The sequence below is a fragment of the Pseudopipra pipra genome, chromosome 4, assembly GCF_036250125.1.
Source record: "Pseudopipra pipra isolate bDixPip1 chromosome 4, bDixPip1.hap1, whole genome shotgun sequence".
Taxonomy (NCBI): Eukaryota; Metazoa; Chordata; class Aves; order Passeriformes; family Pipridae; genus Pseudopipra; species Pseudopipra pipra.
This window is the reverse complement of record NC_087552.1, coordinates 57225569-57253200: the sequence shown is the minus strand read 5'-3', so window position 1 is coordinate 57253200 and position 27632 is coordinate 57225569. Positions and strand designations below refer to the sequence as shown.

General features: G+C 40.7%; 1 protein-coding gene and 1 long non-coding RNA gene across 3 annotated transcripts; one reads left to right on the top strand and one right to left on the bottom strand.

The window, feature by feature from the left end:
- The first annotated feature begins 284 nt into the window (after positions 1-284).
- On the top strand, positions 285-22077 carry SLC34A2 (solute carrier family 34 member 2). 2 transcript variants are annotated; one of them, XM_064653082.1, is made up of 14 exons: positions 285-447; positions 1440-1495; positions 7225-7339; positions 7442-7579; positions 8056-8184; positions 9085-9228; positions 9867-9978; positions 11069-11264; positions 11911-12006; positions 14235-14355; positions 15086-15253; positions 16632-16748; positions 16837-16961; positions 18541-22077. In XM_064653082.1, exons 1-14 carry the CDS (start codon positions 402-404, stop codon positions 19114-19116), a joined length of 2139 nt encoding a protein of 712 aa, XP_064509152.1. In that variant the 5' UTR covers positions 285-401; the 3' UTR covers positions 19117-22077. The 2 variants fall into 2 exon arrangements, with proteins under 2 accessions (XP_064509152.1, XP_064509151.1); XM_064653081.1 differs by having other exon boundaries at positions 286-447; positions 7439-7579.
- Positions 17893-23347, bottom strand: LOC135413403 (uncharacterized). Its single transcript, XR_010430213.1, has 2 exons — positions 22828-23347; positions 17893-18385 (listed from the first exon to the last, which is right to left on the bottom strand). It is a non-coding gene; the product is annotated as an uncharacterized LOC135413403 (long non-coding RNA).
- Between the last annotated feature and the right edge of the window lie 4285 nt (positions 23348-27632).

Genomic DNA, 27632 nt, shown 5'->3' with positions numbered 1-27632 from the left:
AGTTAAAAGATCCACCTGATTTCCTACATGTAGGGCATCAATTAAAACCTACTATTTTTAGGTGCAATGTTAAAGTACAGTTCTGTTAAGAAACCTTCTCTTGTGAACCACCAAGGTAGACACTGGGTCCATTTTCTATTGCTAATTTCCACTTTTGGGCAGTTCTCCACTTTACACAGAAGAAAAATCAGTTTCCTTTCCATCCTTTCCGCCTCTGTGTAAACTGCAGGTGGGAGGACGAGGCAGGGCTTGTGCTTCCATCCTTGGGCTTACAACATGAGCCCTGCCCAGTATGATGTGGGCAGTGGGGTCGACACCAGAAGAGTCACTGCAGACAGAGGAGGTGCTTGGTGATTCCACTGCCAGGATGTGATGCTGTGTGCGGGGCTGTGGAAGCTTTCATGATCACCGCTTATCAAACATTTCTGATGCCGACACAGGAGAAAGGTGAGTTCTGACTCACTGCTCCAAAGGCTGAGTGTGTCCACAGGACTGAAACGTGCAAAAGCAAGAGTTTTATTTTACTGTGTTACTAAGTCACTAAGCTGCTGGGAGATATGACTGCGTACAAGCAGACAAAGCAGATCTGCTGATTAGGCAGATAGTTTACAGCTTATTTGCTCAGTATAAGTTGCCTGTTGAAACAGAAAAAATTCAAAAAATAATAAAGTACAGTGCCTAATGCAGCCCTCCCCACCAGCTCCTCATTAAGTTCATCAGTAGAACAGGCAGCAATGCTGGTGACTGCTTTGTCTAATCTATAATGCCACATGGTATTTATTGATTAACATATGTATTTATCATTCAGTGGTCTTCATCACTGGCATTTTGAATTTGATTATCAAAAGTGTCCTTACATCTTTAAATCTCATTTGGAAGGAGAGCCAGAGCCAAAATGCTAATGAGCTTGCCTTAATTGCAAACATTGAGCACTGATAAGAATGAAACTCCATCCTCTGTTCTAAGTAGTTCTTACGTGTTTCCTACTTACATTGCTTTTTATCTGATTCTCCTTCACTTCTGTTCTAAGGCAGATTAATAGGCACCTGAACAGACAAATAACAGTACTACATCTCCTTCACACCCTTTTGACAGACTTTTGAGATTGCAAAATATTTTTGGAAAATTATTATTGGAAAAAAGATTACTGAATGATCAGGTGGACAGCAATTTTTCATGCTGGAACAAACCGTTCCTCAGCACTCACATGAACACATTTGTAACTTGTACTTAAATGCTGATGGGACATTTTTTAGAATGTGATAAGTGTGAAATAGCCTGTAGTTTTATCAGTCCTGGTTGCTGCCCACTCCTGCTAAAAAAGTTTTATTGTGATCATTAAGTTGCAGGTAGGCAGTGCCTCTGGACTGTAAAATAGGAATGTTAGTGTGCAGTGATGAAAGCAAACTTTGCTCAACACCTGTCTATATATATTGCAGGTTTCAGTGGCTGCCCAGTTGATCCGTTCACTCTGTTGTCTGGGAATAAAGACGTGGTAAGTAAGAACAACTAAGACTGAGTTTTCTTCTTCTTTGAGCTTGTTTAGCTTGCAAATCTGAAGTTCTGCTTTTGCAACTTAAGGAATGGCAACAGAGAGCTAACGCAGGGAACTGTAGTGGCATATGAAATGTCATTCAATTGTTAGCATTTTCACCTTCTTTTCTTTCAACTGCATTTATGTTTTAAGGAAGTGACAAAAAAATAGTTCTGAAATCAAACTGTGTTTTTTTTCCTGTGAACAGCTAGGGGTTTTTTTATGGAATATGATAAAGAAAAAAAGCATTTTGTTAGCAGCTACCCCCCAAAAAAACCCAACCAAAAACCCAGCCAGAAATAACTGCCTATAGCAAAAGAAAGTATTATTTTAACTATTATTTGGATTGAAAAGAAGTGAGATTTTAAGTCACAGTAATCAGTGGTATTGGATACTGGAAAATGTATAGGATATTATTAATGAAACATTGGAAGGGAATACGGTCAGTTTGTGTGTTAGCATAGATCTTGTGTAAAGTCTGTGTTCCTCACCACGGCCGTGTCAGGCTATTCTTGATGGAAACATTTTCTTATGCTAATTTGGTTTGATACACGGAGGTAAAAGGAATACATTAGTCTAATGTAGTTTGCTCAACTAATGTGGCAGTAGGCAATCAGCTGGTTTCTCAGTAACTTTTATTATCAGCTCTTCCATTAGATCAGTAAGTCTTTTTAACGTCATTACTTTTTCCTCTCTCTATTCTCTACTGCATGTTTTGTCTTTGGGAAGGGGTAGATCTGTTCTATTTCCTTGCTGGTGGGGTTTTTAATTTTCTTGTTGCTTTATTCTGAAAAAGCAATTGTTTTATTTAAACACCTACTAGGTATTTCAAGTAGTTCACTGATATTTCCTGGCTCTGGCTCCTCAGTGGTAGTTTCCAGTGCTTTTCTTAGTTGTGAACTCAAAAATTAATGTTTGGGATTCATCTCTCTCTGCACTTCCTTAGAAATTAGTTCTTTTTGCTATTTTGTTTCATGTGATTTTTTTAGTTTTGCTATGTGTTAGATTCAGGCTTGTGAGCAATGAATTTCAGAAATCCACAGGGATAAACAGAGAGTACAATGCTTTTTTTTGTAGTTTTCAAATATCTTTTTTTTCCTTTTCTACTACATGAGTTGAAAGTTTACATCCTGGTTAAGTCTGCTAACTTATTCAAAGAAAAAGCCCCAGGGAAGTGGCTGGTGCCAGAGAAAAGACTTGCTCCTAGTAAGGCTGAATCACTGAGGGTGTTTATTTAAGTTGTTACTGGTTCTGTTGCACCTGGGTCTTTGTGGCTGCCATGGAACAGGTTCTGGGGCAAAACTATCAGCTGATGTAAAACTACCGAATGAATTTGTGCTGGCTAAGGATCTTTCTTTTTCTGTCTCTACATGATGTGCTTCTATGTTGGAAATTATATATTTTGAGGGGAAAAAGACAATATTTTTTCAAACTTTATACAAGAAAGGTTGCCATGTAGCTTGGTATTTATCCTTATGAAGTATGTGTGGTAAATATTCATATTTACTGTCATATAGTCGGATATCAGATTAGCTGATAAATCCCTTTTTAACATAAAAACCATAGCTCTATGGTGAATAAGGAAGTGACGTATTTTTGTAGAAAACTGAGAGAGAAGGAGGAGAGGGAGAGAGAGAAAATGGGGAAAGCTTGGCTGAAACCACAGCCTTATATGGAGCTGCTTTAGCAATCTGTAGATAGCTTAAGCAATATGTATGGTCACGTTGGCAGTTGTTGCAGTTATTACCAGTTAATTTTGAAAATACTGCTATTTTCTTCAGTACTTTTTATTTCATGTTGGTTTGACTGAGTCTATTCCGCAGGCTTGAGATTTCTTTAAGGCTTACTGGTTCGTAGCTCTTATTTCAGGCACAAGGTGGCCTTTTGGTGAGCTGTCATGGGTGGAGAGGTACGAACAATACCACCTGGGCACATGCAAGTGGTAGTTCATTTTCTCTGTGTTAAATCCAGCTAAACAAATACATCAACAACTGTTTCTAATTTAAATCTGCAAAGCACCAAGAGTGCAGCCCTGCAACAGAGGCAAAGCTGTTACAGCCCAGTGAGTCACTGAGGAATGCAATATAGGGCACCTGTGTGACACCTAGTGTTGCTCAGATAATTCCCCAGGGACTTTAACTCTTTGAAATGCTGCAGTGAGAGAGTCAGTATGGATATAAAAACCATGGGAGACCACTTGGCTCTGACTTTTTCCTCCCTCACAGTTTATTTTAAAATTTGAATGCCATTGATTATTTCCATCTATCTCCCTCTTAAGAGGGAGAGGGTTCAGTTTCTTTTGAAGTTAGAAAGGATGTCACACATAGTTAGCATTTCCCAAAGACAAGGAAAGACTATACTTACAACGAAAGAAGCGCACATGATGGTGTGAGAGGATTTGCCACAAGGTTCACCAAAACGGACTGGATTACAGTTTGTGCAGGCATTAGTTTTCAGACCTTTGCAATATGCATAGCATATTGTGACCTGCCACTTTCGGGAGGAAATTAGCTCCCATTTCAGCATAGCTCCAAACAGGAGGATATCCAAAGTGCCGATATGAATCCGGATGTGAGCTCCATGACTTCACCCTGGGTGCAGGCACCCTGGCTGGTGTCCTGCCAGCCAAGGAGGGAACCAGATGCACATCTCTGAGACACCTGGGCTGGCACAGGGGTGGGCAGAGCTCATCACTCCAGCACCTCATCCAGCAATCGTGGCTGTCCCACCTCTGGACCTGGACCTGTGCGTCCAGCTGAATGCAGCAAGTTTTTGCAGTGTGTGCTGTCATTGGCCCGTTCTCTAACATGTTCCTTTGCAGCACAATTGTCTTCGGTGTTCAAAAGTAAACCACTAATAGAGTTTTCATTGTCATTTATATCTTGCATCAAGGATGTTGGTCTTTAACCCAGCGCCTGACGTCAGCCTTTCCAAAGGCACATGTGAGCTGCCAGGGAGCAATGCAGTCAGCTTTGTCACCCCACCGCTCTGCAGCACACACATCTTCTGCTGAGTGTTTTATCAAGACGCTAATGCTTGTATTTGGGCCAAGGAAGAATTCTTCGAAGAGAAAACTGTAGAATGTAGATTATCCTTGTAGCACAGAGATTAATTAACAGTAAGTAGCTGTGAGCAGGACTCCAGCAAATAGTATCAGGTGTCTCTAAACTTCTCAGCTGTTCCTTTTGACAAGAGTCAGGATCTGGAAAAAGATGACAGCTTTGGTAGTGCTTCAAGGATCTAGATGGTTTTGCTTTCATCACTCCTTGATACCACTCACACAGAACAGGCTGTTCTAATTAAACCTCTGTAAATCCAAATGCTTGAAGAAACGCTGTAAAGACCTCCAGTATTCAAATCTGCCTTCTCAAATCAGAGGTTGACTAGGGCTCATATGAATAACTTTACATACATACCTATACAAAAACTTCCTCCACAGAAGTGATCAACTCTCATTCTACGGCATTTGATCACATAAAGCAAAACCCATAATAATACGTGACATACCTGTGGGATCCCGAGCACCTCAGGAATATGGGAGATGCTTATGAAAAAATGCTCTGCTGAATTCTTGAATGAGTTTATTGAGGAGACACGGGGCTGTTTTTCTGGCGAAGTTTTCGAGCTCCTGTTTCTTTAGTGAATGCATCAGTTCAGTTTCCATACAATAATCATGCAGGCTGAATCCTTCATTTCCATACTGAGTGTAAGAGAAGAACTGTAGAAGTACTGATGGCATCTCTAGGAGTAGTGGTGTCCAGCATATTCTGTGTCTTCGTGGTTGGAATACACTGTCAATACAATTTCACCATTTGACTTCCCAGTGCATTTTCATGATTCATTTCACTTAAGAAGAACTTGTGCAAAGCAGTTATTTTTTTAATAGCTCTTTAAATGCTGAACATGTATAAATGAAACTCGTTTAACAAGATGGGGATGTTCTGACGTAGGTGGGTTGGTGGTTGTTTTGGCCTGGGTGAAAATGCAAGAATTTGCTTCAAGCAAATGGAAACCCTTGTTGAAACAAGCAAGAGTGACTTTCATCTATTTTAAGATCTTTGTGTATCTTGGGAGCTGCTATGGTTCTTACACCACAGATAAAGAAAGTGTAAAAGCATAGATATTGCAAATGAAATTGTAGAATAGCTTTTCCTGCTAATGAGGAAGGAGAGACACTCTTTTCTTTGTGGAGTGCCAGCAAACAATACCCTCCTCTGTTAGAGTAAGACATGAGTGATTTTGTCTGTGACCTTTTCTTTCCCAGGAAAAGGAAGAGGATGTGTGGCTTACTGATGTGGGCAGGGACAAAACATTTTCACCACCAGCTACATAAAGGATTATGATTAAATGAATGATTAATTATACTCCCTTAGAGTGGCTGCTGCTTGTAGCTGAACCTTGTTTACGGGAGCATGATAGTCCAGCCCAAAAGTCCTCCTGACTTTTGGAGGCTGGGCACAGGGGCTTTGTTTATGAGGAGCATAGGAAGCAAATTTGCTCACCGGTGTTTCAGAAGTGTGACAGGGTGCCAGACGTGGTGGTTGTGGGGCAGCTTTGCCAGCAGCACTGATCGACTCGTGTGGCAGAGAGGGTGGAAGAGACAGATCTGAAGGTGAGGCTTTCTTGGGTAGGGTTCACTTCTCCCATCCTTTCCACTGAGTTTTGGATGTGCTGGCTGAGCTCACCAACAAGCCTAGAAAGATAGAAGTATTGTGTATATTGGCTTGTCTCTCCATGATCACCTTCCCCCTCTTTCATGTCCTTCCCTCTGGCTTCCAACATTGGTGAAGTAAATACGTAGGAATCTTCTAGGCTTTGCCTTCTTTTGTGCCTGGGCTAGGATTTATTAAGGGTGCTTGCACCGGTGCTGGCAGGATTTGGCCATGTGATTTATTTATTAATGTTGAGGTGCATGTCAAATATATTCAAAAGGGGTCAGGAAGCATGAGGATCAGAGGGAGATCCTACATGACGTGGGTGAGATGCACCTTGCTGCCACTAGCTCATCTTCATTTGCAGCATCAGCTGTGAGTTACAGGCAAATATAGACCTGCAAATGGTCACTGGTCTCAAACTGTGCTCTTGTCCAGGCATTCAGCAAGCATCCTTCTGGAACTTGAAACCCTGGGCTCTTCCTCCACCTTGTCCAGGGTTCTCCTTTCCATGCTTCCATGGGAACGATGCAGTAAAGGCAACAAGAACATTGTATTCAGCTTGCATGACCCAAACTAAGCAGCGTTTAAGGAAGAACTTTTTTGCTAAGGTCGATGTATTGAATTACCAGTTCGGTAAAGGCAGTTTCTTAAATCTAGATGGTGGAAGAAAATAAAACAGTTCTCTGACTTCTTCCTGAAAGGAGCTGAAATTAATTAAAGAGAAGAAATGCCTACTGTTTGGAAAGCAGAGGAATCTTTGCTTTCATGACAGTTAAAAGTGTATGAAAATACAGATGTGAGATGGAAAGAATTTTTTTAGTTTCGTACACAAATAAATATTAATTTAAAAAATAATTGAGAAATCAATTTCAGAAATTAAGGAATAATTCAAAAAGATTAGTAAAAAGTTGTGTTCAAAGGAAAATTGCTTATATTCCATTTCCATCTCCTTTGTTCTTTATCATATCTCCCACATACCCTGTTGTAAGTTGAATATAGACTGCACGCACATTTTAATCAACACTACTTTATTAGTCACAGATCATGGCTCCCTGGCCTGAGGTAGAAAAGCCTGAAACCAATAACTATATTGGGGACTCTTCCAAACAAAACCAGAACATGGCTGGGAAAGAAGGAGAAAATCACAAAGGTAACGTGCTCACCAGTGAGTTATAGAGGTATATAAGTTTTGGGGATCCTTGGAAAGGATGGAAAGTAATTAAATAATTTTTTACACGTTCTATTTCAGCAGGCAATGTGGCTTCACTTGGAAATAAAGGGGAAATTCAACCTGCATTTTCCACAATAGCCTTGATAGATGAGACAAGGCCAGAGGAAGAGGACCCATGGGCTCTGCCGGAACTGCAGGACACTGGGGTCAAGTGGTCAGGTAGCCATTTCTCCACAAATAAATTACCTGCACTTTTTTTCCCACCACTTCTTCTCTCACCTTCTCTAAAAGTTAATGGGGATCTTATACTTAGTCAGCTAAGAAGGATCTGGAAATCATGCTGCTTACCTTCCTTAAAACACAAAGAGATATATGGAAAACAGTCCAGCACTAATATGGTTTTATATCCAGGCTCCTGTCTTTCTTTACTCAGTAGGATCACTATAAAATGAAGGGTCAATCTCAAATTTTATGAGGCTTTTGTCACATACCAAAAAACTTTTTTTTGGTGGTAAAATTAAGTAAACAAAATACCTGCTTCTGCAGTTAAAATGTGATTAAGACCACTCTTTTGGATTTAATCATACATTGAATTCACAGCACTGTCTTTGTCTCCATAGTCTCTGCTTGTGTGCTAGAGTGTTCCAGAGAACACTTCAAGCAAGTCCTTTATGCATAATGTATTTCTTTTGCAGAATTGGATAGAAAAGGAAAAATCATTCGTGTACTCTACGGGATAGGGAAGTTCATTATGCTGCTTGGATTGCTCTACATGTTTGTGTGTTCTCTGGATGTTCTGAGCTCTGCTTTCCAACTGGTAGGAGGTATGAAAATGTTTAAAATATTAAGAATAAACTCAATAAGACGGGAAATTTCATCTGAGCGACTTAGTTACAACTCTCACTCTTCAAGAACATTCTTCATGTGTTGAGACAGGGATTCAGGAGTAGCTCTGACTGAAGACTGACCTTCATTTGTTTGGAAGGGCCTTTCTTCCTCAAATTCCAAAGAGCTGTTGATGTAGTGGTTATTGGCCCTGATTTCTTAGTGGTTTCCTGTTACTTTAGTGACAGTTTACATGGATACATCTGTGCATAAATCTGTCACGTGTGAAAGACATTTCAACAAGTTGAAATACGAAAACTGTGCTCTTGACCAAAGCATCCAGCACTGAAATATCCCCCAAAACTATCAAAGATGAGAACTATTGAAATGTATTTTTTTCATTTGCCAATCTTCAAGGGTTGAATTCAAATGAGGGGTTCAGGAGTGGTTATCATATGAGTTTCTGTGGAAGTATTTTGGATTTTTGGAAACACAGAAAGCTACAGGGACAGAATTAATCAGTATTATTAAAATAGTTTTCCTTGAGGCAGTAATCAAAAATACCAAGTAATAGCATTTAAATCTATGCATATGTGGTTTTTGAGCGACAGTCTTTCCTCTGATGGTAACAGTTTTATATGCTTCTCTGCAGAGTTCAGTAAAGCTTGTTTAGTCACTGAAATGAGAGAATATAAAGTATTCTCTAACAACTGAGAAGCTGAGAGTTCAGGACCTAAATTTGGATCCCTGGGCTGCATCACCTTGTACTTTTTTTGAGCAGCAAGCATGGCTATATATCTATCAATTAAATGGGTTGAATGATCTTTAATTAAACACTCCCATAATTTCTGTAGACTTTACCTTGCACTTCCCTCACTCTGAGAATATCTTTTTTGTAGGTAAAGCAGCAGGGGACATATTTAAAGATGATTCAGTGCTGTCTAATCCTGTCGCGGGATTGGTGATTGGAGTTCTGGTGACTGTGATGGTCCAGAGCTCCAGTACTTCCTCATCCATCATAGTCAGCATGGTGTCCTCCACATGTAAGTCTGCTTACAGTATCTTCCTACAGATTACTCATAAATCTTATCTGGGGTGCAAACATTCCCACCCGCGTTCAAGTTGTGGAAGCTTTGGGTGTAAGAATAGAGACTGCAGGAAGAGTTTTTCACAGCTGTTACCTTGATATAAAATAAAATTTTAAAAATTAATAATGATAGTATTAATAGTAGTAGCAATACTAGGAGTACTAGTAATAATAGTAAGACCACAACTGCCATGAAAATCATTGGAAGCCTTGGCACCGAGTGCCTTAATTTTGAAATTATCTGCATAATTTTCTAATGTTAGGCAGTTACTAAACTTCATCTGTTTCTGCAGCATCATTTCTAAATTCTGCAGTAAGTAGGCAAATGCCTGGGAAAGAAGAGACTTTATCTTACTCTGGCCCTCCAATATGTGGTGAAAAGGGATAACCATGGGCTGCAGTTTCAGTCAGGACTATGGGAGTGTCATGTTCCCATGGGATTTGATTAAAGCAAACATTTGGATCACAGCACCTAATCCCAGTGACATCAAGGGAAGTCACGGATTCAGTGACATTAATAGAAATCTTCATTGAAGCATAGAGCTTGCTGATGATCTGATTTTCTTATTCAGTGTTTCCTTTTCTGCTTTCCAGTGCTAACTGTTCAATCAGCTATTCCAATCATCATGGGAGCAAACATTGGCACCTCAGTTACAAACACGATTGTGGCACTCATGCAAGCTGGGGACAGGAATGAATTTAGAAGGTATTGTACTTAAACACTACACCTGAAAAGTTGTTTGTTCCTTCTTTGTAGGTTTTCTTCCATTTTCCCTATCACTATTACAGCCATTCAACCTTTCTAGTTAGGAAAGTCACAAGCATGGCCATTGCAAAGGTGTGACGCTGCCCATACATATGGCTTCATATACTTGAAGAAAAGCATATTGGGTTCCTTTAAAAGTTTTGTGGTTTTGTAAGGATCCACCATTTTTAATGATCTTACACAAGGATAAATTTTCAGCTGCTCCCACTATGCCACCCACCTTTTATTATGTCTTAGTTATTGGAGGGTTGTATAAGAAGTTAATATTACATTATTTTTGTCTAGTCTCCTTAAACAAGATTTCGATATTGAAGATTTTTTTAAGTCTACAGTAAGCAAGACCTGGTAACTGTAGAGAAATTATGTGTTCTGGCTGTCGAACACATAAAGTGACAGCTTTTAGACCGCCACTTGACAGTGCCACTGAGAGAGCTTTCGGCTTGCTGGAGATGGGCAGTAAACTTGGTAGAGATAGGAGACTTTAGTACCTTGTCATCTGTGCCATACTGGACATATGAAATACTCTTCGCCAAAGTCTCTGAGGGGAGAGTTGTGGCTCCTCAGGCTTTAGAGGAGAAGATGGAAGGGAGCTGTACACCAATGGCTTGCAGGAACACATGAGAGGGCCGCAAAGCTCTCTTGCCCCAGGATTCAGGGAGAACAGGTCCCAGAGGAAATGACTGGCTGAGGAATAAAAATGTGCCAAAAATGGGTGAGAGACAAAACAAATGTAGGCTCTACAGCCACTTCTTTTTTCAGATGAGTACTCTTGGCAGCCTCGTGTTAAAGATCTCTTTTGCCTTTTCTAGTTTTTCTTGTTTTACTCACCTGGCTGGCTCTTTAATTGGTCAACAGTGTGGAGACAACTTAGTGCTCCATAGCCAAGTAGCCATCTCCTGTGACCCTGGAAATGAAATGATTCCCACCTTGAAATGGGCTTCATCCCCACTGCTATGATTTCATATCTAACTGATGTTGTACATATTTTGTCTAATTAAAAGCAATCCTGGTTTTTAATTTCTTTTTGCAGGGCCTTTGCTGGGGCAACAATCCATGATTTCTTTAACTGGCTTGCTGTGTTTGCACTGTTGCCCATTGAAGTTATTTCTGGCTATCTTTACCATCTCACCAATGTTATAGTTGAGTCCTTTCATCTTGAAAGTGGTGAAGATGCCCCTGAGCTACTAAAAGTTATCACAGACCCCTTTACAAAGCTCATCATTGAGGTAAGCTCTTTCTCACTTCAAGCAAGCTGCTTACTTGGTTCTTTTTCTATGTCCTTGGCTTAAAGCTCATTAGCAGATGAATTCTTCTTTTTGTTCACATTTCATAAAACCCCAGCTTTATAGTTCCTGTTTCTTTTTCCCCCGCATTTCACCTTAATGATGACAGACCTAGCTAGGAGGAAGGAAAAGGCAGGTGAGGACAAATACAGACATGTGAGATGGATGGGAAGGCAGCCTGTTGCCTAGACATTGGCAGACAGTACTAGCTGAGACAACCTGGCACAGCCAGAAAATCAGTGTAGGACCTGACATAATCGCGTGCATCTAGAGGCCAGGGGGGAAAGAACACATCTTCTAAAATGGCAGTAAATACAGTCAGGCAGTTGATTAAACAGAAACGGAGAGATGAAGTGGTGGATGATTTTGGGAGAATGAGACACAGTATTTGTGCATGTAGAGTTCAGCCTTTTTGTCAGAGTAAACCCCCTCCTACATGTTGGGCAGCTCCAGCACTAGAGATGATCATGCAGGCTTATCATGGTTGGGATTCCAAAGGGGGTTGTTTGAGTAGAGCTGAACAGAAGTTTGTGATGCAAGTTGGAATAATGCATTTTTAAAATTTTTCTTCTTTTTTTTTTTTTTTAAGCTTGATAAATCAGTAATAAATGCAATTGCTACTAATGATGAATCAGCAAAAAACAAAAGCCTGGTCAAGGTCTGGTGTATAACTGAAACCAATGTGGTGAGTATTATGCTAAATTAATTGTCAGGTACCTCAGGAAGAGTATTACTGATCTGTAGCTGACAATCCTTATCATAATATTGTGAACTTAGATTTTAAAATGATGGGGTTTTTTTCAGGAGAAAAAGAATGAAAACAATTTGAGGTAGTTTTTCCTCCACTTAAACAAAGGATGGTCAGCAGTGGTGACCTTGACCTGGCTACTTTCGGTACCATACAGGCCCTCACTTATCAGTACTGCTGGTTTGGAGCCAAGTCTTTCATTCCTTTCACACACACAAATGTCTTTAAACTGTGATACTACTGACTCCCTGAAAGTGGGAAAAAATCTGCAACATAGGCCAAAGAAAAGATTTTTCCGAACACCGTTTATCTACTGATCTAATAAGTTTTAGTTTTCCATATGTTAGGGTGATCTGGTGGTAGCTGGTTATTTGCAGCTTTCTTGGAAAACTGCCCTTGGAGAAAGCCTCTGTGGGGCTGTGCCCTGTTGTTCTTCACCCAAACAGCACTGCAGCTTGGAGGAATCTCTTGCCCAGATTGACACCTATGAGTATTTTGATAAACTGTGGAGCTGAGTGTTTGGTTTGCATTGTTCAGCTAACTAGTAATTAGAGCATAAAATATCCTTTGATTCTCTCATTAAAGTTATTAGTTGTACTTGTTGTCATGTATAGAAAAGCAATTCCTGAAGTGCTGAGGCAGGAGATACTTAAGAACACAGAGTGGAGGTTGAAATGAAGTGCCCAGCTCCTATTGAATGATAGTCTGGATGGCCAGTGAAATGCTAGCTAGGGAGATAGTGCCAGGAGCAGAGCTGTGCTCATCTGAAACTCTGCTCGGGTTACACTGCTGAGTGTTTCACCTCGGGGGGGTGGGGGGCTTGGGTAGCTGCCCTGCTGTCAAACCCCAGCCCGTGCTGAGCCCCCGTGTCCTACAGAGGACAGGAAACTACTCTACGTGGAAAGTGTAGGCTGAAGGAAATGTATATTTCTATATACATGATTTTATATTGTGCTTGTCTATATTTTGGCTGTGTACCTACTGCTCAAGGATATATTCAAACTAGAAAAACATATGAACCCCATAACAGTTTGACTTTAACTTGGTGGGGGAAATATGTTTAAAGCAAAACATAAAAATTTTGATCTAATGCAGCTGCTTTGAAACTCAGATGTTTGAAAAAAATTCAGGAAGGTGAGAAAAAAGATTGTGCTGTGTTTGTAAAGGCTGACATGATGGGGAGGCTGGAGCCCAGGTGTGTGGGAGCTAGATCCACTCCCATCCTTGCCCACGTGCATCAGCTGGAAGGTGTTGAGAATGCAGGTGTCTGTAGGTAGTACCCCGATTTCTTGTTCTCCATTTCTGCAAAAGAAAATCACTCAAACATGTTTAAAAGATACCTGCTGTTCAACAGCATGGTTCAGAGTCCATTTGGCTGTTAGTTGCTCTCGTGTGGAAGTACAGCTCAGTCAATGAACTCCTCCTTAGTCTGCATAAGGACTTATGGACTTGGTGTCAGAATGCAGCATGTCTAGGCTAGGAGTCCTTATGAGGAAGGTTTTAATGTAATATAAGTAGAAATTTAGGTTCAGCTCCATAATAATAATGCAAATCATAGTTCTTGTAATTAGCTCTTAGATAGCGTTTGAACATTAAAAGGAAAGTAGTAGCAGCACTTCTGTTTCTACAGACAGGGAAACTGAGGCACAGGAAGGCAGTGCGAGCAGCTTGTGCTCATCCAGCAGCAAAGGCTGCACTAGTATTGTAGCACTCTGAATTACAGCCCTGGTGTAGTACTCACAAGACCATTAACTGCTGTTGAGATGACAGTAAAGAGGTCTTTCTTTGACCAAGGAAGCTGTGGTGCTGCCTGGAAAAGGAATGTCACTGTCTTGCAACTGCAGCCTTATATGAGCCTCACTCCACTAACTGTCATCAGCAGTTAAGGTTCTTAACTATTAATGACTTGGTGCTATGGTTATTACAATGTAGAAGATTTTGGGGATATTTTAATCTTTAAATGTTTTAGTAATTGGCTTGGGTAACAGCACAATGATTTATTTCAAGAATGCAGAAGTTTCACCTTGACATTAATGTGGTGCCAGCTTACAGATCTGCCCTTAGTTGATGAATCCTTGGTAGTAGTAAAAACCTAACACTTTATATGAGCTCTTAATAAAAGGTTGTAAATGACTGAACTATCTGCTCTGTCTGGTGATCTTTAGACACTGCAGAATGTCACAGTTCCATTTCCAGAAAACTGCACATCTCCTGACTTTTGCTGGACTGATGGAAACATGACATGGACTCTCAAGAATGTAACTGAAACAGACTATATCACTAAATGTAAGTAGTAGAATTCTTTCTTCTATGGCAATATCTTTACATATGTATATAGCTTTTTGATGGTGTTAACAGACCACTTCAGAGGTGTATCAGGAAGCCCTTGCCTGCGTACAGACACATGGTACCAGTGCAGGTGTTGTCTGAGGAGCCTGTGCTCTGCTATAGCTATGCAGCTGGAGTTACCAGCATCATCATGGTATCTGGCTGCAGATGGATCTCTTTCCATGCTCCTTGATATCAGTAATTGAGGTCTTCAGTATCATGTCACCCTTGCTGTTCAGATGGCTTGGAGCTATGGTTACTTTGCTGTAATGGTTCCTTGGATATCTCCATCCCTATGCATGCCCTGCAGGAGTTTCAATGGCCCTTCTCAGGCACGCAGCCACCTCTGGGAAAACCTGACCTACCATCCAGCTTGGAGCACTCCAAAACTTCCTCCTGCCATTGTACTTCTCTGCCTTCTACATGGTCACCCAGCTCCTGCCTGCCCTGTCGGGGTGCCTGCTGTGTGTTTTATAAGCATGTCCATACAAGAGCTTCTCCTGCCCCACTCAGACATAGCTTTTGTGGAGCAAGGGAGGTGACATTTTCCCTCTTTGCATCAACCCCTCAAGCTGTGTGTGCTTTGGTCCCATTTTCTAAGTGACATGTACAAAAACCAGGGCTGGGCTTAGTTAGGATCACAAGCAAAAATGTGGCTAGGCTAATTAATTTTCCATTTCTTTTTCAGGCCAGCATCTCTTTGTAAACTCAGACCTGCCTGATCTTGCCATTGGTCTTATCCTTCTGGCTTTGTCCCTGCTTGTTCTGTGCTCCTGTTTGATAATGATCGTTAAGCTATTAAACTCTGTGCTTAAAGGACAAGTGGCGAGTGTTATCAAGAAGACAATCAACACTGGTAATTATCTGCTTTTCCTGAGGATTGTTTTCGGGAATGACAAGGACACTGAACACATTTACTGATATTTCCCATTCTGGCAAATAACATAAAATAGTTTAAAGAAAATAGTATTGAATGAAAATCACCCCTACCCCCCACACTTTTTTTCTCCCAAGCATATTTTTTTCTTTCTTTTAAAAATCTAACAGTGAATGGCTTGATTGAGAAATGCAGCAGATTAACAGCATCAGAGACCAAAGTTCAGGCTCTGTTTCTTGATGTATAATCATTAGCTGTTAGAAATGTAATGTTCCCATCCTCAAAAGATAGCACTGAACTGCTGAGACTGTGATTGCCAGTTCTGGCACAGAGCCTCCATGTTCCTTCCAAAGTAAGTTGACAAAAGTTTGTAGTAATTAATGATCTTGTCCTGTTCCACTGCCTAACCCTCTCTTCAGTAGGATAAGGCAGCTTTCAATAGCAGTATTTTCTGTCTTGCCCTGTGCTCTCCAGGTTTTTTTTCAGCTTGGATCCGCTGAGAGCAAATGTTGGAGTTTTTTTTGCTTGGCTGCTTTTCCTGCATACTCTCTTGAACGCAGAGATTGGAACCTGTAGCAGAGAAAAGCAGTCCTGGCATGGATCCCAGGCTATGGTTGAGGAGAAGGTTCACAGAAATGGGGAAGGAAACAAAGTGGTCCCCAAGCTCTCTTCTCTTCTCCTGGACAAAGAATATGGTCTGAATTAAAATCAAGGGGGAGAAAGTAAGCAGCTGCCAGTTACTGCTTATTTCATCTCTGAGCTGCTCGGTGTTCCACTGTGTCTTCCCAACTGATTAAGTTCTCACTTCTCAGTTCACTCATACATCTGCAGACTGCAGGAGACCATTGTGCCTAGTTTTTCTAATCAGAGTGTTTAGTTTTCTTCCCAAGAGTTAACAAGTAAATTTTTAAGAGATGATCTGCTTGAAACTAGTTAGAACAAACCACCTGATTTTCTAAGGATGCTCCTCAGAGCTTTCTGAAGATCTGATTCATACAGAAGGTGCCTGGTTGCTGAAACCAAGGCTCTCAAGACACCTAGAGGGTTTTGTGTTGACCTCTGCGAAAACATTTCTGATACCTCATTGCATTACAACATGTATGCTACCCTTGGTTAGGACGAACGTCTACCTAGTCTAGTACACATCTCAAAGTGCATACAGTGGTGGAAGGCTGGAGAAGGAGTGCAGCTAACAGAATAAATCAGAGTAGTAGGACTGACTCTGACCCCAAATTGCCATTTAAGAGAAAATAGGCAAAAAATATATTTTAAGTGCTTAATAGTCGTCACTAGTGTGTTACTGTTACACAGAGCATTCTGTTATACTAACAAGAGTGTTCTCCCTCTGTTCTTTCAGATTTCCCATTTCCTTTTACTTGGTTAGCTGGATACCTGGCTATGCTTGCAGGGGCTGGTATGACCTTCATCGTCCAAAGTAGTTCTGTTTTCACATCTGCTATTACACCCCTTGTTGGTAAGTTGTCAATACTGTGTTCTGTATACCCATGTTTTATCTTCTCTGTTTTCCTGAAGCCAACTCAATCCTGCTTCTTTTCTCACAGGCATTGGCGTTATAAGCATTGAGCGCTCTTATCCCCTTACCTTAGGAGCTAACATTGGCACAACCACGACAGCTATACTTGCAGCTTTAGCAAGTCCAGGGAGTACTTTAAAATATTCACTACAGGTCAGTATAAGCCAATGCTTCCTTGACTTCATTTAGAAGTTGTAATCTTTCTGAAGAAAAACCTGGCAAAATTTGATCTAATGCAATTATGCCATGGATGTCATGCCTGATTTTGTGTGTACTGTTATTGACAGCTCATTCATTTCAACTGCTAGAGCAAAAAGGTTGTTAAACATTCCCAGAATGTCAATATACAGTTAAATCTTGCTTTCATAAATTGGCTTGATCTGAGTGAATTAATTCAGAACTGAGACAGGGTGGGCCACTTGACCCCTGAGCGTGGGGTCTCTGCAGCTTGGAATTCAGTGCCCATATATCTGACAGCCCTCTTAGGGTTACTGATTTCTGTAAGGTCTCTTCTCAAGACCCTGACTCAGTTCATGCAGTGTACAGGGACTCCTGTAACCTAACTGAAGGCTGCACAACCCTTAAGCTGGCAAGCTCTCCGTCTATCCAAGGTTGCAGTGAGCATCATGTATTTTTCTCATTGTAAATGTAATCTCAGTGGATTTTATTAAATTTGTTGTTGCCTCAAACTGTTTGAAAAATAGGCAGCTTGGCTTTGGCCTCCCATTTTCCACCTGGTAAAGAACCTGGCAGCAGATCACATTTGAATGAACATTCTACATCAAAGAGGGAAAAGATAATGACGTTTCCTTTGTGAATAAGACAAATGTTTTTTACTAGCCCAAATAAATCAAGAAAATTAGTGAAGCCATTTTATTGTCCTCAGGCATGATAGAACAGATGTAATCATGAGAAGATGCTATCTTGATAAAGCTCAGATTTCATGATAACATGCTGGTTTTATAATGTACTTTAAAAATAAACTTCAGTACTTTCATATTTACTTTGGTCTGATAACAGTTACAGAATGAAGATAAGGTGAGAAAGGAATGTACTGTTTTGTTCAGTATATCCTTATTCCATCTAAGCAATTTCTGAAAGCTTTAGCAAGAGGATGTCTCTTGATGCTTATTTTTAAAAAAAAAAATTTGAAATATGTGAATTGAATGACCCAGACAAAGTCCTATTCCAGGAACCTCCTCAGTGCCCTATAAACTTGTAGCTAAATTTTGTAAAATCCAGGTCTGTATCATTAAAAATTTTGAATAGCCTCTGTGTAATATCTAATTTACACTTCCCATATTTTCACTAAAAATTATGGATGCAGAACCCAACAATGAACAATTCGCACATAGTTCCCATGCCTTACTAACAACAGAACTGTTTGCTGAGACTTGTTTGGTGTTTCAGCTTTGTTTCTGATGGACTCCATTTCTTGCACTTGGAAGCTGCATTTTAAGACTTCTCCACCTGCAGGGGGATCCGACATCCGCTCTAGGCCTGGCTTGTGTTCGTAGGCAGTGATCTTTGCAATGTGTGAGGCATTACCGAGTCCTTGTTTTGTGCTAGGAAAGGCCCTGCAGTGAAATAGCATGAAAGACAAGAAACAAGAGTAGGGAGTAAGGAAAGGGAAACTATGGAGTCTGAGTGCCACTGGAAGTCATTAAAATGTCAGTAGGAGCATTTTAAAGGCCTTTTGGCTAATGAACTTCTCAAATGTTTTTGCTTTCAGATTGCCTTGTGCCACTTTTTCTTCAATGTCTCTGGGATTATTCTGTTTTACCCAATACCTTATACCCGGCTGCCAGTACGCATGGCCAAGACTTTGGGAAACATAACAGCCCAGTACAGATGGTTTGCTATATTTTATCTTCTAGTCTGCTTCTTTCTTTTGCCTTTGTTTGTATTTGGTCTGTCACTGGCAGGGTGGCCAGTCCTTTTGGGTGTTTGCCTTCCCCTATTCGTTCTTTTTATTGCTGTGGTTGTAATTAACGTTATGCAGAAAAGGCGACCACATTCGCTGCCTGAAAAGCTCCAAAACTGGGATTTCCTACCCATCTGGATGCACTCCCTAGAGCCCTGGGACAACATAATTATGGCTTCACTTGCCTTTTGTGGGAAACACTGCTGTGGCTTCTGCAAGTGTTGCAAAGTCAATGCTGAACAGGAAGGTGCCAAAGACAAGCAACTAAAAACTACAGAGGTTTATGAGAACACCATGGCAATGGCTGATGAAGAAAGAGGTGGAAGAAGAGCACCAGCTGCAGCTTCTGTTGACAAAACAGTCACAAACAACACAGCCTTATAGTAGCGGATCAACCCATATTAGCGGAAATACAGCATAGGACAGTCAGGCTCTTCAAAACTACCTTGGACTATGCACTGAGGACAGAGTGAACATTTTGTTAGGTTTCTGAAACCGGTGATACATCACTCATCAAGGAATGGAGTCAAACAAGCTTGACAGAGTCCCTAGAAAATCTGTGCTCGGTTGCAAAGCTAATGACAGATTTGCTCACAGAGGATCTACCATGAGGTACCTTCCTCCAATGCTATCAGTAGCAAACAAAAGAAATCCTGCTGTAGTCCCATGAAGAGAGAGATGAAAGGAGTGGTAATCAATTCAAACTTAAAAAACAAACAAACAATGCACTTGTAGAACAGCCTATCTAATCTACCGACTTATTCAGCAGAAGTTAATTTATAATACCTAAAAAGCTCTGGAAATTAAAAAAAAAAAAAAAAAGAAAAAAAGATAAATAAAAAGGGGAATCCTAATGTTTTCACTGGTCTATTTGCAGTGGTCAAAATGGAAAACAGTTTTCCTAGAGTGGACAAAATCTATTCTATATCCATGAAGGAAAATGAAATGCTGGGATATCGTTCAGAAGCTCTTGGAATCCTGCTCTGGCGTAAGGGTGTACATAAGCCCATTTGAAGCCCTCTCTGTCTCCTTTAACACTGGGAACAGAAATTATAATCTTTTGTTATCTCAAGCTAAAGACCATGAAACTAATTGCTGCTCCCTCTGTACTGTGTTTAGAGGCATCGAGTGGCTACCAAAGGTCTTGATTGACTCAGGATGTGGTTGTGTTGCCATTCCTCCCTCTAGATGGTCCTCTTCAATCCTGTTCACCATATAATTCCACAACCAGAGGAACGGTGCAGAAGGAAGAACAAGTGACCAGTGTAGAGGAGGAGACAGCTGCCCCAGCCTGGGCTGATGACAGATCTGTGTTCAGCTGTGGCTCCGTTTGCCTGAGCCACAAAATGAGTTTTCAGAGTAGTGGTGAAGACTGGCTTTAGAGCTACAAAAGAGGGAACCTACAGAGCAGATTATGGCTAGTACGGGACATATGGTAATGTTTACTGGAGAGAAAGGGGTGTTCACCATCCCTTTGTACTCTGAACCACCCTCCTTGGAAATAATGTGAATTTTACTGGCAATTGTATGTAGCAATCCAAATCCCACATAAAATCCATAACTAATCTAGTCACTATCATGTGTAGCAAATCCATAGGTAGAGTAATACTTGGTGGGAAGCTGCTTATGCTCAAATTTTACCATTACTGACGTTTTAGTAATGCTTATGAGGTTGTTCTGAATCATGGGCTGACAAGGCATAATTTCAGTATCAGGAAAAGAGCATTTCAAAGATGCACTGTGTACTTCTACTGGCCTTCAATTGCTCAGATATTAGTGAGTATGGGATAATACCTGAAGCCCAATCAGTAATGTTAAAAAAAATAGGTGATTCAGTGCAGGCCAAGAGTCATTTAGAGTCAGTTTAAGTTGCTGAGTTTTAAATCAAATCTGTAATGGAAACACTGAGAAGACCCTTAGTGTGACGTAGCCACTCAGTGCTGCTAGAACACATTTACTTCTGAACAGCTGTTTTCTGCAGAGCTTGGAATTCAGTAGGTTGAATTCGGCTATTAGGTAAATACATACATTTTAGAAGTGGAAATTGTTTTCATTTACTTTATTAAACTGACATTCAAACTGGCAAACTATGTTGCCGAAAATGTGTTTGCAAACTGCATGCACACTGAGATTCCAATTGTTTCTGTAACTGTGAACCAGTGACAAAATGCTTAGAATCTGAGTGAATTTTAAAAATATATACTTTTGGTACAGTTCTGCTCTTTTGGAGTGTAGTAGCAAACAGCAGAGCTATGTCAAACTATTCTTTCAAAAGTTATTTTCCTTGTTCTTCATGGAGTTGAAAAGAATTTTGTCAACATCTTATTTTTAAAGTTGAATTTTGATATCTTCAATAATTCTTCTTCATTTTATTCTCACAATTTTGGATGCTTTTAGAGTCTGTTTCTTTAAATTCCTGTATGCATTTCCCATGCCTTGTTTCTTTAGGAAAAATACGAGAAAAATAGTCAGAATTCTTTCCAAGTTATCTCAAGTTTCCATTGACCACTCATTGAAAGAGGAAACATTTTAGTCTACTTTTACTCATTTCTTAAACAACATGCACCTTATTTTGCATCTTGAAGCATAGCCATCAAGAACAGTGATAATAACTGTGAGAAAGTGATTCTTACAAAAGAATCGGGACAGTAATTGTCAGACATATCAGTACTTTAGGTTCCTCATTGTAACATTTCCCCTATGATCTCTTCTTGCTCCAAGCCATATTGTTCCATTGTGTTAAGCAGATTCCAACAAATATTTCTGTTTTTCACTTGACAGCACAATATGTCTTGGTATATTTCCTCCCTTACTCTTACTAAAAGATATTTACACTTTATTTATAATTGTTGGAGTGTACAGAATTTTTCATAAGTTATAGAGAAAAAGGCTCATGATTGTGTTATATATTACATATTTGAAAACTATGCAATGTTTAGCTATAAAAATGTAAAAAGGAACTACTGTATATTTTGTAATATAACTTCAAATTGTTTGTAACTGTGTATACTGCATATTATGGAGGCTGTTGGCTCCATCAGCAGGTTACTTAAAGATAGTTAGCAATGCAGAGACAGATTTCTTGAAGTAAAGGTGTAGAAAAATGACATACTTTCATAATATGGCTTAATACACTAGGATATTGAACTCTACTTTTCTAAAAGATGTGAATTTTCTGTAATGAGAAATTTTGGAAATACAGTGTTTCTAAAATACTTTTTTAAACTCTTAAACACTATCTTTTATTTGTTTTGAGGACAGGATATGACTTGATACTTTGTCATGAATATTCATCTTGTCTGTCCTCATTAAATGTAAAAATAAAGAGAAGTTTTAAAAAAATAAGATCTTTTCATAATATCTGTTTATATACATATCATGGAAGCTTACAGAAAAATAAGTATGCAGGCAAGTTCTAGCCTGAGCTGATGCAATGTACAAGAAATGAGGTTATCATCGAGCACTAAAGAAAAGCACCTGTGTGTTCAAATTTTCATATGAATGAGAGATTTTCATATGAAGAATAATAAACAGAATTGCTCAGTGCAATTGTGTGTATCAAGATATTTTCTGGCAGGTTGCTGCAGACTGTCCTCAGTGAAGGCAAGTATGGGAGAGCAAAGCCAGTGCTATCATGGCAACAGGGTGCATGATGAGTTATAACAAATGATCTCTATCACTGCACTAAACTCAGGTTCTCCCTGTTTTCTCTGGCAGAGTGTTTCCAAAATGCTCCTTATAGCCTGTGATGTCTGACTTATAACTGGGAAAAAAAAAAAACTATCTTACTCTTTTTTTTAGTCACACACGACCTATGGAGCTTAAAATTAAGCAGACAGAGAGAAATAAAAAGTACTCCTTAAATGCTTTAGAGATTATTAAAAATGACATTAGACTTCCTAACTATGAGTTCAATGGTAGCTGAGGAACAAGCCCCCAAACCAGCTCTCATTTCCAATTATGCCATGCTTTAGTGAAATGAAGGTAGCCGAAGTATGTCTTGTAACACCAATATTTATGCACTATGGTGTAAACTGTCTTCTTTTGAAAAGGCGGCAAGCAGTAAGCACCCTAGGCCCATGATTTAAAACTTACAGCTTCTTACACCCATGGAGAAATACTATAATTTATCACCCTCCATGACTCACTGTCCGTTGGGAATCAAAGCGCACCCAGGAAACACGCACGGGTTGTGTCACCCACCTTTCCATTTCCAAACCCTTTGCGGAGCTACCTGGGGCAAAGTTCAGCAATGCCTGTCACTATTTAACCACCAGCAGTCAAGTCATGGAGCGCTGTACTCATCAGAAGCCTTCAAAATGCTCAAACAATGCTTTAGCTGATTGTATAGTTGCTCATGTCACTGTTCTCCACTCTGTTCTCCACACTGTTCTTCCCCTCTGCTTTCAAACTTAACCATGTTTTCCACAGCCCCTGCTGGTGCTCCTGTGCTTTTTTATCCTCTGCTGTGCCACATTGGCTTCCCCAGTTTCAAACTCTTGATAAGACTGCATTGAACTGCACCAGGGCTACCACTGAAGTGTTCTTGCTAGTCAGAAATGCTGGTTAAATGCTTCATTGTCTCCTTCTTTATCTCACCATATAGTGGTGGGCACCCATCAGGTCCTTAGGACATCTGCTGGCTGTGCCATTGAGAAAGACTATTCTCTGATTTACAGCGAATTATTTCAGGGTGGAGGCTGGTGTGGTACCATTGGCAGCAGCTGAACCAACACGCAATAGCACAGCATCTAATCAGGTCTGTTAAAAATAGTGAGCAGTGCAGAGCAAAATTCCACTATTTCGAGAGCTGCATAAGGGAGGATACCACTCACATACCAGGGAATGCCAGGCCATGTTTCGGTTGCATAATCTCAATGGGCTGTGCTTCCATGCAAATGCTTTATCTGCAGCTGGATGTTTTTTCACTATCTAATGGGCACTCCTGGTGTTGCCACATGCCAGAGGCATGAGACTGTATGTGTAAACCCACTCATGATACTTTTACAGCGAGCAATCTCTAATCTCACTATCTTTCTGACGATTCTACTGCAAAGGAAACACACGATCCCCATGAGAGAACTGAGTGTTCACTTTGGATATTGGGTAGTAATCACACTGATTTTCATGGAGCTGTTCCTAAGCAGGTTTCCCCTAAAAATTGGGACCCAAATGTTTCAACAAGACAGAAGCAGAGCAAAGGCTAGAATTAAAGTGTCACAAACATTGTGTCTTACTCAGCACCTGACGAAATTCCCTAATTGCCATTTACACTTTTGGGGTGTATCAATACTTTTACATGGCTCAACATCTAAGGACACATTACCACGGCATAAACAGTCAGGGTAATTACAGGAGTAGATATTTTGCAACCAACATCACAGGTGGTAGACTGGGGTTTTTTACACAATGCAAAATGCATAAATTACAGGACATGCAAACAACTTATGGACCAAATGCTGGCTGCCCTTGGTGAGGCAATATGTGGCCAGAATTGACATTAGGAAAATTGGTGCACGTGTGAGCTGACTAATGCAATGGCCTCAGGCACTGGGTCTCAAATGGTTGCCAGCTGAAAGCTGGCTCTGCTGTTGCTGCATAGTATAAACATATGGTATTGATTCTTGATTCTTGCTTCCAGCTGTTATATTACTTGAAAATATATTCCTAAAAATACCTATCAGTGCAATTTTTCTGTCTTCCTCAAAGACCGTACTGGAACAGTCTGAAATACTCCCCAGCAGAGTGGGAAGCACGTGGCTGCTCCTACTCACTAGGTACAGAGCATCCTTTGGCCTGTGCTTGAGGACAGGTGTGACATAAGGAGCATTTCTGAAGAAATTGGCAGCACAGTGGCTCAGACTGTGAGCTCTTATGCTGGAAGTGGAAAGAAACTGAGTCAGAGTATGTCCTGGGGAAATCTGCTTAGCCTGGTTGCTGCCTTTGGCCAGGCTGGGAATGTCCTCACTGCCCTCAGAGCTGACACTTCTGTATGGAAAGAGGAAAGAAGAAGGAAAAATGCCAAGCAACTCATTGTGTCTCAGGTGAGACAGTCCTTTGCACCTGTGACAGCCCTTCTTCCCTCCCCTCAAGTATGCCAATGCTGCTGAAACAAGGAACCCCCCAGCCGAGGTTCACCCAGCTTGGGAAAAGTAAGGACAGGGAATGACATTTTATATTGTCCCCTCCCTTCTTCCCTCCCATTGCAAGCCTGGGATGCTGGGGCTTGAGGAATCACAGGCAGAGCAGGAATGGGGCTCGAAGAACAGAGATCCAAAATAGGCCACAACTTCCGGGAGTGGGATGAGTTGGAATTGATACTGGAGCTGACTGGCTAGTTGGACCTGATGGTTAAATGACTTCATGCACATCTCAGCAGGCAGAGATCACTTGGCATTCATCATTAGCAATTTCAACACTACCTTGAATCACAGGGAAAGGAATACCTTTTACTTCCTTTGGAATAAAACAAAATGTCTGGTGAGCCTAGCAAGGCATCCTAAGCCCAGACACATGGAGCTGGTGGTCCTTCTCTAGGTACCCCACGGTCGTGGATGTGATGGAACACCTTCTGTCCACACCTCTCAGTCAGGTAGGAGACCACCACCCATGCATTCACAATCTCAAAAAAGCCCTCAATAAGATGGGCTCAAAGCATTCACTGAAGTTGCTCAGAGCAAGAAACTCAGTGTTCGGGGCACCCCATCCCAGCAGTTCATCTTGGGGAGGGGTAGAGGAGACCTCTCTCCCTCAGCAGGACAGCAGCCAGGCCACCTCTCCTTGGGTATGCACACACATGGAGGGGTGCTGATGTGTTGAGTGCAAGCACTTCATGTGGGTACATTTGGGACATTTGTCTGCAGCTGGATATTGACCTAAGTGAGAAAGTAGCCATATGCCAGTGGCTATAAAGCTGAAATATTACAGCTAGGAAAATAACACTGTTGAAACCAGTACCTGAAAAATAGTCAGAGAGTTTGTGTGGGTCATTCAATGTCACCATTAACCCCTCCAGAGAATGAGAGGTCTGGTTCTTGGCGAATTTGGAGATTCTGATTGTTAAGTGGTCTTCCACTGTTGCAATGAGCTGTGCTGTGATGGATATGGATATCTCCTGACACCACTCAGCTGTAGGATCCACAAATGCAAGACACAGCCCCTGGGTGTGTTAGGGCATTTGTAGGGCAGTGAAGACCCGGCAGATGTGGCAGGATGCAACAGCCAGATATGTTCTCCTGAGGCAATCCACATACTTGCCCCATCAGCATGGTGGAGCTGTCAGGTCTCAAAGACACCCTGGTTTCTGGGAGCTCAAACATCAGGACTCAGGGCTTGGGGCTGGCTCAGGCACAGGGCAGCATGGAGAGGGAGATCAGCGGGAGTTCCTCCTTCATTTGTTCTGTCGTAGATTTAAGCCAAAATGTCAGATATATCAGTTTTATGACACTCAGTGCTTTCTTATTAAATTTAGCATTTAAAAGGTTTAGCAGCCTTTTAAAAATTGACAAGGGAGACTGGATGGCAGAATACCTACAGCATACATACCTACAGCATCTTCAGTGAAGCAAAATATGGTTAATGGAGAATATCACAATGCTGAGAACAGATTTTGCACCTGTTCGGTAGATAGGGCCATTTCAACACCATCTATTGACAAGTCCTGACTATTCTCCTAGATGGAAATCCTAGAGGAATTTGAAATTGCCTCACCTGGGCCAGGTGCCTCAGTCACCTCAGGAGTAGGCATCAACATTGGCCTCTGTAGGGCACAATTTTCAAAGTGCGCCTATGCCTGAATGTGCACAATATATGATAAGCAGTTCTTAGTCTTAGGTCTGTAAGATAACTGGTGCTGCATAAGATACCAGAGCAGTCAAAATTGTTGTTTATGTGTAAGTAACCATATGTATTTCCACACATGCAAATAAGAAAATGAAGTAGAAATGAAAAATAACTTAATAGCTCTCAAAATATTACTTAATATCTATTGGATTACAAGTGAATACCATTCAAGATGGACTGGAAAACTTCTTTTCTCACTAAAAGCTTCCAGCAGTTTTTCAGCTTAAAAAGGATGAGAAAATTGCCCTAGAGAGAAAAAGTATCTCAAATAGCTGAGTCAGGGCTTTTGGGGCACAGTTGGTGAAGATTAAAAGTAAAATAAAATGATTGAAAACAGCTGAAAAGTGACTGAAGAAAAAATCCCTTGCTATGGGCAGTCAGCTTCTGGCTTACTGGTATAAGTCAGAATCAGCTCTGTATTTCTGAGTCTGAAGGTTAGCTCATGATAGGCAAGGATGCTCTTGGAGGCACATTGTCTAAGACTGTGGTTGTTTAATGTGAGGTAAGTGTTTAACTCTTTTATTATTTGGTACCTATTAATGTGGTCTTATCCCATTGTATTGTAGCAGGAAGGAATGAGGTTTCTGTTCAGAGCATTTTCTTGAACCAGAGGAGATATGTGAGAAAGGAAGGATTTCTTTTTGTTTCTTGGGCATAACAGTGATGTTCTGAAGGATCTTTTTGTTGATTTTTGTTGCTGGAGTGTTATTTTTGTCTTTCCTAGTCATGAGTTAGTTTCTGTGGAAGTTTTAAGTACAGTCAAAACTAGCTCTGCTAGATGTTTAGTGGACATGATGGGAAAACACCAGTTAAGATTTATCGCGTCTGTAGGAGAGCAAAAAAAGGAGTATGGCAATAGATATCTACACATACTTATTGCTTATTGTCACTATAATGCTTTAGGGACATGGATCAGATTTTTGTGCTTTGGGTGCTACTAAATACAGGGTAGAATTCTTGTCTTTCTGAAGAAAGCTTGTACATGGTGTTATGTGGGAAATGGCATAAAATGAGTCTAACAATCACTACGAAATATGACATACCATGTTATGTTTCTC